Raw genomic sequence first — 12,414 nt, 5'->3', positions numbered from 1 at the left:
TTGTAATTGGGTTACTGTTGCGGTTCAAAGCAGCATAGCCATTCTCCTCTGACATCAACAAGGCATTTTCACCCAGAGACCTGCCGCTCACTGGATATTTTTCTTTTTCAGACCAGATGGCTGTGTTGAAAATCCAAGTAGATCAGCAGTTTCTGAAATACTCAGACACCTGGTACCAACAACCAGGCCAAGTTCAAAGTCACTTAAATCAACTTTCTTCCTCATCCAGGTGCTCAGTTTGAACTTTACAGGTCATCTTGCTTGACCATGTCTACATGGCAAAGTGCACTGAGTTGCTACCACATTACTGAATGATATTTGCAGTAAAAAGCAGTTGAACAGGTAAGTTTACAAAATTCAAGTGATAACATTCATCTGTAGGTCAGGAAAGCTACAGTGACGATAGCTCAATAGCTGGAATACGTGCTGCATGTGTAAAGATAAGAAGCTTCTTATATTTGCAGATCTACAATCCATACAATTAAAAAAACATCCTGTTAAGCTTGAAAGAAAAAGCCCTGATTGAACCTGGAACAATGCAAAATCAACTCGAAGTACTTTCCCCAACACCAAACAGCAGTTTTCTTAAGTAGAAACTAATAGTAAAATCAACTCGAAGTACTTTCCCCAACACCAAACAGCAGTTTTCTTAAGTAGAAACTAATACATGGCACTCAAAAATCTATGACAAAATACGCAGATGCCTTGTTTGGACTACAACATTATGAAATGTGTGGTCAGGAAGTACTGTGGTTGTAAGAACGCTGTAGCTGAGTGCACTGAAAAAATTATTACTATCAATATCATTCTCCACTGGAGTAAAATGATTTACTATAACACAGCAGGCTACACTCAGGTACCGAAGGAACAAAGCACTGGTGATAGTAAGGTTCATGTATGACACGCTGCAGCAAAGGAGAAAAGGCTGACGTCATTGCAGCAATCTTTAATGGAAGAGGCTTTATATAGAAGAAAGACATGGAGTGAAAGGGAAGCCAAGGGGAATATGGCTTTCATATTATTATTCGTATTCATGAGTCAAAGTCTAAAGTGACATGTATTCTTGTTTCAAATGTTGATTATTGTTTTTACTGAAAAATGGTTTTACTGCTGTACACTGAGACCATAAAAGCGCACTGTAAAACCAAGAGTTAATATGCATATGCTGCATCTGCATATGTGCACTGCTCCACATGTCCTTTAACTGTCTCACTTAAATTGCATAAACAAGATTCCAAATGAATATCCTTCCTATGGCTTGCTCACGACTGTGCTGCTCCATTACACTAATGACCAAATGCAGCCATTAATCATGCTCAGCCATTAACATGTCTCCTGGTCACATGTTCTCAGTCCTGTTCAATCACTCCCATTCATTCCTGACATGCTACTCAGCCAAGACACGACCCAATAGCCCTTCTGGGAGGCCATTGTTTTTTACTGATGATATATATTGTAGCCCTCACAGCATTGTAGCTGTTACTACAATCTCACCACTTGTCCCAGTCAAAGCAAGATACATTTGGTGCTGTCACCCAGCTCCACTGAAAGATTCAGGAGGTCCAATATCATTTTTTCTTTGTTAGATTAATGGCCTTCTTCAAACTTTTATTCCGGACAGTGAAACCAGAGATGAGTCAGTGAGGTGACGCCACCCAGGCAGCCAAACGGCTCTGATTAATTTAACACACTCTTTATTGCTCACCACTCCCTAGCAACAGATCTAGAAATGGATGTAGTTTCCTTCATCCATCCTCAGCACAGCAAAATCTTCTACAAGAAGGACATGATGATAAGCACTGCTGCAGCCCACCACATCCAGCAGTTTTGATGGGAAATATTCATGGAAAATATTGTTCACACTCTTTTGCATTTATAACAACATGCTAAGCATGCATTATGTTATCCTAAACAACACAGTATTACCACATCTTATTTCAGACCTTCCCAAAGTGTGGGGCCCGCCCCCTAGGGGGGGCGCAGAGCCATGGCAGGGCCATGGCAGGAGGGGCGCGGTATGAAAAGGAAAAAAACAAAACGCTTGGACACTACTAGCACGGGGAGCCCACAGAAATGCAAAGCAGGAGATGAAGCATAGCTGAATATGTTTCCAAACCAACTTCATTCTAAGCCATAGACTAGAAAATATGGTGAAGCACATCTTCCCTTTGGTTTCAACTGCACAAGTGCCAAGGTAGGTCTCTCCTGCAGAATTGGTTTTCCCTTTGTCAGGAGCAGTGCTGGGTTCTTCCAATCACGGACAAACAGGATCCCACATTCTTGATTTTTAGTTCACAAACACTTGTTATAATAACTAACTACTCCTGACATTTTGGAGATGTTAGCTCTTTATACAGTAAAGTTACAGTGGGATACAAATAATATCAGGATTGCCACGATTTGTTCAAATCACAGACAAACAGTATCCCACAGCTGTTTATGTTTTTAACCCCATTTTGCACAGAGAGCCATTTTTTGAAAAATGTATTGATAGCAATGTTGAATATTATTACACAGGGAAAAAAAACCAACTACACGTAAAATAATCACACCGCGATGCCTCTGCCTTTCTAAATAGAGGGACAGTAACTGGTGTAAAACCTGAAGATAGTCAGATTAACAGTATTTTGTCTCTATCTGTCATTCTGCAATTCATCTCATGTAAACAATAACGTGGCGCACAGCGTGACGTGAAAAAGGGCACATACCTTTGACATTGCGTGACGAACTCTGCATTCCTCGTCCACACATAAAAGCAAAAAAGGAGTTTTAAAAAATCTCTGTTTTCGGTGATTCGAAACGCCGTTTTACGTGTGGACGAAACAGCTGCGTTTTCAAAAATACCCATGTAGGTGCGGACGTAGCGTAAAAGAGTTAGTAGTTTATTTTATTACTACCTGTAATTTATTGCAGTTTACTTGTATTTTCTTAATTGTTTACTAAATGTTTGAGGTGTGAAATAAACCACAATGGAGCAAAATATGGGTGTGTGCGGTTGTGGAGGATGTGTTTGTGCGTGTGCACGCGGGCGGGGGGGCGCGAACATTTTTCATGTAAAACAAAGGGGTGCCCAGCAAAAAAAGTTTGGGGACCACTGTCTTATTTTATTCAGAATTGCTTGAACCATTTCTAATGATTTTTTGTACCTTTTAACAGTCCGAACATTCATGCCTGTTTTAAAGTTACAGTGTATGAAATTGAACCACTAGATGTCAGTAGACTGCAGATTGCAGTCAGCTGAATTCTATATTTTTGCCCCTTTAATTTCAAGAGTATAAGGGCACCTTCGTCATGGTGGCGCCATGTAAGAAAATGATGTTACATTTACCTGTGTCACTTTGGCGGGTACTTTGGAAGAGGCTGTAAAACATTGTGAAAGGAGTCAGTGTAGTTCACTTCCATGTGATGACACCAATAGTGAGTTGTTTAGGATGTGCGTAAAGTTTCTGTTATTAAGCGCTACTTTTCCTACTGCCAACTTATTAATGTTAGCCATTGTTAGCTAAACTTTCTATGGAGTAGAGCTAACATTGTTGGACTTAGCAAATAAATTCTCACATAATATCAAAATGTAATCATACTGTATTTAGAATTGAGCAAACAGGGACACTCGACCCAAACACTGGCTGGCATAACATTAATAGATTAATGTTTCCAGAAACCAACACCTGTTCCTATGTTTTTTTAATAGATTAGTTCATAAGAATGCACCCGATCAACATATATCTATGAGTACAACAACAACTTTCTGTTAACCTAAAAAACAAACTATACCTTTAACTACTGACTAACCAGTTGTGAAGGCATTTGATATTATCAGATTCTTCACACAACTACATTTTTCACTTCTTAAACCTACACACGTATCTCGATTTGTATGAAAGTTCTTCACATTTTGATTTTTGCCACCCTGAAACTTCCAAAAGTGTTATCATATTTGATAAGTCAGATATTGCTTGTAACACGACCACTCTGAGGGAGAATGAGCTCAACAGAATCATCCAGAAATTCTGACTTTTTTCTGTGCAAAATATAAAAGTTAAAAGTGAAATTAAAATGACAAAATGACAAAAAAAAACAAAAACGCGTATTTGTAAATGTTTCTATAAGTTAGGTTTTTATGCTGTAGTGCTCTGTGCTGCTATCACTGCTGTTCAACTTTGATCTGATATCTAATCCCAGACCACACCCAATACATGAACTCCCTTCACCCCGATAATGAAATCTCAGCACAGTATATTTACTCCCTATTTTTCCACATGAGTGTGATATCTGCTTTCATTTGAAACACGATGCACACACTGAGTTCAGCAGGTTGAAATGGGAAAAGATATTCTATCCTGACAGTGTCAAAGAAGAAGCATTGAGGGCATGCCCCCTCGGGAATACTCAGAGAACCAGAAGGATCAATGCTAATGGCAGCATCTGGCTGGTGGTTAGTATTATTGATACAGTCGCCCTCAAAAATCACTGACTATGATGTTTTTTTAAATGTGGGTATAAGTGCATGTGCCTCACATAAACACAGTTAAAGCTAGTGTAAAACTGCAGGTAGTCTTAGGATGGATAAGAAACTTTGACAGAAGCCATTCTGGCTGGTTAGAGCAGAATCTGGAAACAATAGAAAGTGAGATGAGCTCTGTGCAAATAGGGGGAGGGAAAGAAGAAAGCATTACTGATCATACAGCAGGTTGATTAGATTACAGAGCCAAGGCTAACAGGCCATTTGTTACACAGAGAGCCAGGCCTTGGCAGTAGCTGCGGATCTGAAGTGCAGAGCAAAACTGAGTGCGTTTGTGTGAGGGTGAATGAAAGATGTAAAAAAGAGATTAGACTAATTAAACTACAGGGTGCTGCAGATGATCCTTCAGGAAGAGGAAACCCAAATTTAAATCTAATCAGAAAATACTGAGTTTGAATAAAGGCTGTTGATTTATTTGAAACGGCATGTGGGTATATGTGTTAGAAGGAGGAAATAACATGATAGACTGTGTCACATGTGTGTTGTAACATATGTAATCACTTGAATGGCTATGATTCTATCAGAGGTATTGAGCATCACCGGAGACACAAAGAGTGCCACACCCAGTCGACACAGAGCATGCTCTGTATTACATCAACTTTATGCTGGACTGTCTGCAGACCTCGCTTAAAATTACTTTACACAAACAGGCACACACAGAGACTGCTGAGAGATCTGAAGGCATTGCCTCAAATCGTCATACTTTTTATAGTTGTTGCAGTGCCGTGTGCTTATCATGTAATGCTCAATTATAACTTAGATTTCACAGTTTGAGCTAATATTCTTAAATGGCACAGTGGGATATCATGACTTTTTAGTTTGCAACCTTGCAATTACACTTTATACTTGCAACACATATTTGTTCTATTGTAGCTTATATTTATGTCTGCACCTGGAGGAAAAACAGCAAATGTAAAGAGAAGAATTCTGGCAAGCTGCACTTTATTGGCTTGGTGCATTAGAGTATAATAGAAATCATTTGTTCTTGGTAAATCACAGACTCTGTGAGCTTGCTGTAACAAAAGTCACTGTATGTCACCTGTTCCATCTGCAAGACCAGTGTTTCCATGAACTTACAAGTTGGATTACCTGGACTGAAAAATCCAGAGTTTTCTGACATACTCAAACAGGGATTACTGGGTTTAGTGCATTTCAAATGGATAGCATAACTGCAGAGTCATGGCTCTGTCCCAGACGCCCAGAATATCAATAAAGTATCCCATTACTATAAAAGGAGAGAGAGACAAAGAGGAGAGGGGCAGGGAGACAAATGGAAAGGAATCAGATCAATGTACCTATGTGATTCAATTAAGAATAGAATTTCACATTTTTCTTATATTGAGAACCAGGTAACAAAATCCTCAGCTGGCACTGTTACGAGAATTGTAGAAGTTTATGCAAAAGTAAAATCACTTATATGTAAGATATAAGAAATTAAAACTGACAGAGAAAACACGAGTTCAAGATGTCAGCGAGTGCAAAAATCAGAGAGGGGAAGAGGGCAGGAGTGAGGAGACCTTAGTTTTTAAAGTAGTGTTGTGGAAGCTGGTGTGGCTCTCTGCCAAATGCTCTTGTTAAAAGGATGGTACCGTCGAGACAGAGAGCAAGGCAGAGGATTGGTGACAGCACAGAAAGAGGCAGTCTTTCTGTGCTGGGCTCTGAAGGGTAGGGAGTGGTCAAAGCTGGTGTGCTGATAACTGATTGAGTAAGGAAGGCTTCATGTGGGTGGGGTGAGGAAAATGAGCGAGGGGGGAGGTGTGATGCTCATAGGGCAACTAGCCTGAGTGCATAAAAACCCTCAGATCTCTTCAGTCTGATGTCCTGTTGCTTCACAAGCTTCTTGAAGCCTACATCACTCCATCTATCCTCAGCAGCAGAGAGCAGAACCAGCCCAACCATGAGCCACTCTTCAGTGCATACCTCCTACAGGCGCACCTTTGGAAGCCCACACTCCATGTCCTCTTACACCCCCGTGTCCTCTCGAATGCCTGTTTCTGCGGGACGCTACATGCGTTCGATGTCACCTGTGGTGACATCCCGATCCACCACCTTCCACCAACAGCGTTCCCGCCCTAGCCCCCAGCCCCCTCGCCTCTCCTATGACAAGGTGGACTTCACTCTGGCTGAAGCCATCAACCAGGAGTTCCTCACCACCCGCAGCAATGAGAAGGCCGAGCTGCAGGAGCTCAACGACCGTTTTGCCAGCTTCATTGAGAAGGTGCGATACCTGGAACAGCAGAATGGTGCATTGCAGCAGGAGCTCAACCAGTTCAAGGGCCAGCAGCAGCACGGGCAGCCCAACCGTGCATCTGAACTCTTCCAGGAGGAGCTGAGGGAGCTGCGGCGCCAGATGGATGCTATCGGCAAAGAGAGGGACCAATACCAGCTGGAGAGGGATAACCTGGCAGAAGACTTGGCCCTACTCAAGCAAAGGTTGGTACCAAGGTGACAGACAGACAGATAGATAGATAGATAAGATTATCTAGTTTTCTTTCCTCCCATTTTAAGTGAAGAGGAGACAGGAAATCTGCTGTGCTGCTACTTGACTCGTGTAAAGGGTGAGGTTGGGCGTGGCACAAAAGCAGCAGCATGACACAGAGGACACAGGAGGCTGCATCGTATCATGTCTGCAATTCATATCTGGTTATATATAAATGTCTTGAAAGACTGAGTAACTAAAAGTAAGGTGAAAAATGTCTATTAACAAAAGCAAAGAGATCAAAGGAAAACAATCTGTGACACTGTGATTGATGCCAAATAATGTCATGACATGACTGACAGTAAATAGTTTTCTTGAATGCCAAATCTGTACAGTGCTTTACAAATGCACATTAGAATTCATGCAGACAGGGAGACAAGAGGAGGGAGGAGAAGGATGGAGAAATCGGACACAGGGAGGGGCTGGTGAGGACCAGCGAGGAAAGAGAGAGGGGAAATGGGACCAGAGGAAAAGAGGCTGGGTGTCAGGCGTGGTGAGGATAGGGTCAGGAAAAATCAATGTGACTCAATGACTCCATTAGGTGTATTTTCAGTGTCCCTCTGTGTGCTGAGAGGACGGTGCCAGAGACCCCATTAGGACAAAAGGCCCTGTGTAACACGACATGAATTAAAGATGAGGCAGCAGGACCCACTAATCTACTTTATGTCCAGCCCGGGTAAGACCTCTGTCTGACATAACAGATGGGCCTGCCTTCACCTGCACATCCAGACACTAACAGCCCAGAAGAACTTAGCAGAAGCAAACTTAGATGTTCTGCATTTAGATCAAGGACTATAGAACTTTAACATACGTTCGACAAGAAATCCAATGAATAAGCATAAATCTATAATTCATTTAAATATTTTCTGATATCACGCAAATTCTACTCTTTAATTCTTTATCACTGTAAACTAGTTTCACTAGTGTAATGATTTCAAAATGTGTTAAAAAATTATAAGTGTGTGTGTGCATAACCCTTCTGAGTGCATGACCTTATTGAACTGCAGAGATGCCACATTAGCCGAGAGGAAGAGCAGCTGATCCCAGCAGGCGCACTCCCAAAAGTCCTTTTTACAACACAACAAATTAACAAATTGATCCAGAAAGCTTTTTGCCAGCTGATGCCCTCCTGCAACCTTTGACTCAGACAGTATTCTTGGGGGGGGGGGGGGGGGGGGGGGATAGTCCACCTGTCATCGATCATTACTGAAAATATTACATTTTGTTCTTAGGTTGGATGAAGAAGCCCAGAAGAGGGCAGATGCTGAGAATAACCTAACTGCCTTCCGCAAGGTAAACAACAGGCTCAGTGGACTGTGACTGATTACAGTGTTCCCTTTCAGGTCACAACGGACAGCTTTGTTCCACCTCCAATACTTATGTAATACTGCCACAGTAACATGACAGGGCAGATTCCTAAAATGGCATTGATCCACACCAGTGCACACAGGAGCCTGTGTACATTTTTTAGTTAATGCATGTTTTTATATAAAAATTGTATCCTCTCAGGGTGCAGATGTTTGTACAATTGAAACACACATACACTGAATGTTTTATATTGCATTTTATTTATGTCTGTCATTGCCATTGTTTTATAGGATGTGGATGATGCCACACTGTCTCGTCTGGAGTTAGAGAGGAAGATTGAGTCTCTGATGGATGAGATTGAATTCCTAAAGAAAATCCACGATGAGGTAAGGGGTAATATCACTGCACCCCACTTCTCTTTATTTGTAAAAATGTGAACCCTCTTTCTTTCAGGGTTCACTTATCAAAGTACAGAATATTTTCTGGAGAAAGAATTGTAACATTCTTTAGAAATAAGAAATTCCTCTGTGATTGAATGTCATTTAAGTCCTTTAATCTGATTATAATGATTTAATTTGCATTTAAATCATCATAATCAGATTAAATGACTATTAAGTGAGTATAACACTAAACAATTCAGTTCAATTTTATTTATATAGCTCCAACTCACAACATTAGATGCCTCAAGGCATTTGAAGGTAGAGACCCTACAATAATACAGAGAAAACCCAACAATCAAACGAACCCCTTTGAGCAAGCGCTTGGCGACAGTAGGGAGGAAAAACTCCCTTTTTACAGGAAAGAAACCTCTGAAAGAAGCAGATTCAAGGAGGGGCAGCCATATGCTGTGACCGGCAAATACACTCCAGGATTGGATATGCAAGGATTTGTGAGAGAGATGTTCCTGTTAGTGTTGAGAGTTGAGAGTTAGCCATTATCGGTGAGACCCAGCCTCCGGTGTGGTATTAATGGAGGGTTACACAGATGTTTCTCACTGAGGAAAAGAATTTGAAAAGCATCTTTGCAGAAGGAAAACTGTTTTCACAATTTTTATGTGCTTCTATTTGTCATCAGGAAATCCAGGATGTACAAGTGAGCGTCCAGACCCAGCAGCTGACGATGCAGGTGGACAGCAGCTCCAGGCCTGATCTAACTGGTGCTCTGAGGGAAATCAGAGCCCAATATGAAACCATTGCCTTAAAGAATATGCAAGAATCTGAGGAATGGTACAAGTCCAAGGTAGGCAGAGAGAAAGACACATGGGCCACACACAAGTATATAAGTATTTTTTTGTGTGTGTACTTCATCTTTTGCTTTTTGCAGTTTGTTGATCTGACTGAGTCTGCAAAGCGCAACAATGATGCTCTGAGGCAGGCCAAGCAGGAGGCCAACGAGTCCAGGAGGCAGATTCAGTCTCTTAACTGTGAAATTGATGCACTGAAGAACACGGTAAGCTGGAGTACCAGATGGCATTAATCTATCATAATGTACTATACACAAGTATCAGCAGTCGAGATGTTTTTGGATGGGCGTCTAAAGTCTGATGTCCAAATTTGTGTGTGTTTTTGTTTTCTCAGAATGAAGCTCTGCTGAGGCAGATGCGTGAAATGGAGGATCAATTTGGCAATGAGGCAGCCAACTACCAAGATAATATAGGCAGGCTGGAGGATGAGATCCGCCACCTGAAGGAGGAAATGGCTCGCCACCTTCGCGAGTACCAGGATCTCCTCAATGTCAAGATGGCTCTGGACATTGAGATTGCCACTTACCGCAAACTGCTGGAGGGGGAGGAGAGCAGGTGAGCGAGAACATGCTGCGTCCATGTCTTCATTAGTAACAACATGATCAGTATCAGTATCATCTGTTTCTTCAAAGCTTAGCCCCAGATAATGGTACAACTCAAGTGCAACAAAACAATTAGCTTTTTATTACACGTTGTAACACCATCATGTTATTTTTCTGTTTAGGATTTCTGTTCCCATCCTCAATATTGGCATGAGCAATCACCTTGGAGGTAAGCTACAGTTGTTGGGGGTTTTTTCACAGTCAAATATTAGATTAAATTCTCTCACATCTTTCCATTAAAGCTGTAACCATTTGATTACTCTTCACTTTCTTCAGCATTGTAAGAATTCCCATTTTGTTTCTGAGCTGCTCTCTTCGGCTTAGTCACTGGCACAAATTGTAATGAAATAAAAATGTGTTGTGACTTCTTTTATCACAGAAAACATTTTCCAAAAGAAAAGTTCATCTTTTTACTGATTATTCTAACAGGAGAGGCTCATGCCAGAGGCAGATGTAAAAGTAATCTAGGATTCTCATTTCAAACAATGGGTTCTTTTACTTCTAGGATTAAGGGGGCCTAGACTCCCAGAACTTTGCCTCTTATCACTGTCCAGTAATAAACTCTTTCAGTCATTCATCAAGATGATTCAACTTTTCTAATAAATCTCTCAAAAGTAAAACTCGTCTTTTCGTGAGTGCACATATATCTAAATGTTAAAATCTAAGCAGCATTTTAATGGAACCTTTTTGCAGACTATGAAAAAGCTCCGGATAGCATGGGCAAGAGAACTGTCGTGATAAAGACAGTGGAGACTAGAGATGGAGAGGTAAGGCAATTTATACAAAAATGTTGCTTACCAAAGATCACAACACTGATCACTGGCAAGTAACACAACGACAATATTAGTATGCATCGTGTAGAAAAGTTATACTAACCTGGATATTATGTTCCTCTCTAGGTGCTGAAGGAATCCAGGAGGGAGAAAGATAGAGATTCTGGTGCAATTGACAAGGATGACAGGGATGAGTAGACAGAAACTCATTACATAATATGAAGGCCAGTGCCATGATAGAAACAAAACTGAAAATGTTGATGAAAAATAGAAAAACAAACTCCGATCTGTAAACTGTAGTTCTCGTTCTCACTAGTTACGAGTTTCACTGTTTAGCAAATTGTCTCTCAGCATAGGTGCAACCATGGATGAATTCCTTTAGACAGTGTCAATCTGGTGCTATTTAAACCACCCAACTTTTTGCTAAACACTTTTGCTTTCTGTAGCAGTAAAACCCCTTTATAAACAAACCACAGAGGCCTTGGTTTACAGTGCAATCCTAAGATGACCACACCCTAAACTACATCATTTATGTACAGCATTTTAGTTGTTTGTGTTGTATAAATATCTCTCTCTATTTATGAATGCCTTACTAACAAACTGCTTGACACTGCCCTTTGGCCAACAAACCTTAAAAACCGACTGAGAACAAATCAAAATGTCTGCATTTGTTTTAGAAGCTTTGCTGCCCTCTTACTGTGCAAATCACCATTCACCAAAGACAGTAAATACAATAGGAAATTCTGACAGTATAAATATGAAACTTTACTGATTTTGCTTTGCAATGCCGTTTGTATCTGCCACAACTGAGGAAAGAATATGTATGTGAGAATAAAAGTCATCCGTGAAAATAAACGCCATCCTTGCAAATCAGTGTTGTTGTTGTGTTTCCATGAATGTAATCTCTCCATAACCTGCATTTTGCAATTTTCACATGTGTGAAGTGGGTTGCATAATAAAATTAGAGGATAGATGCAAACTATCGATCCTATTACGCTAGTAGTTCCGATACCAATATTTGGCATCCATGATATCATATGTGGATCGATCTGGCTACTTTTAGTATGTACGTGAATCGGGTAGTAAGAGAGCTGAGGTATAGCTGGGAGCAAGACCACAAAGGTATTAGTCAATGACAGCTTAAAATAAATTCTAATAGTTTAGTTTATGCAACTCTTAGCATTTTTGCACACGGTCATATCCATCACACAGGACCCTTAGTTATAGCTCCTATTCCCCGAGTGACACCTCCCAGGCGAACCTTCATCGCAGACTGCAGCTGTTTTCCACACATTTCGCGCACTTTGATTCCGCCATACTTTAATCCTGCTGTATCAAATCTCTGTATTAAGCTTCTTCGCTTAAACTTAACACAGCCATGTCAGTGGTGTACATTCCTTTTTCAGTCCCCAACTTAAAAAGGCGCTACCTGAAAGGCAAAATTCAGGGCATAGATACTCCAAGTCGTTACGACATTCTACATCCGC

At 40.9% G+C, this 12,414-nt stretch overlaps 1 protein-coding gene across 1 annotated transcript; it reads left to right on the top strand.

Annotated features, from left to right (window-relative positions):
- The first annotated feature begins 6,187 nt into the window (after window positions 1-6,187).
- On the top strand, window positions 6,188-12,301 carry prph (peripherin). Its single transcript, XM_085160280.1, has 9 exons — window positions 6,188-6,955; window positions 8,234-8,294; window positions 8,600-8,695; window positions 9,384-9,548; window positions 9,633-9,758; window positions 9,887-10,107; window positions 10,277-10,323; window positions 10,848-10,921; window positions 11,054-12,301. Exons 1-9 carry the CDS (start codon window positions 6,339-6,341, stop codon window positions 11,123-11,125), a joined length of 1,479 nt encoding a protein of 492 aa, XP_085016406.1. The 5' UTR covers window positions 6,188-6,338; the 3' UTR covers window positions 11,126-12,301.
- Window positions 12,302-12,414: the final 113 nt, after the last annotated feature.

Source organism: Neolamprologus multifasciatus, chromosome 5 (genome assembly GCF_963576455.1).
Source record: "Neolamprologus multifasciatus chromosome 5, fNeoMul1.2, whole genome shotgun sequence".
Classification (NCBI taxonomy): domain Eukaryota; kingdom Metazoa; phylum Chordata; class Actinopteri; order Cichliformes; family Cichlidae; genus Neolamprologus; species Neolamprologus multifasciatus.
This window is presented reverse-complemented; position numbering and strand designations above follow the sequence as displayed.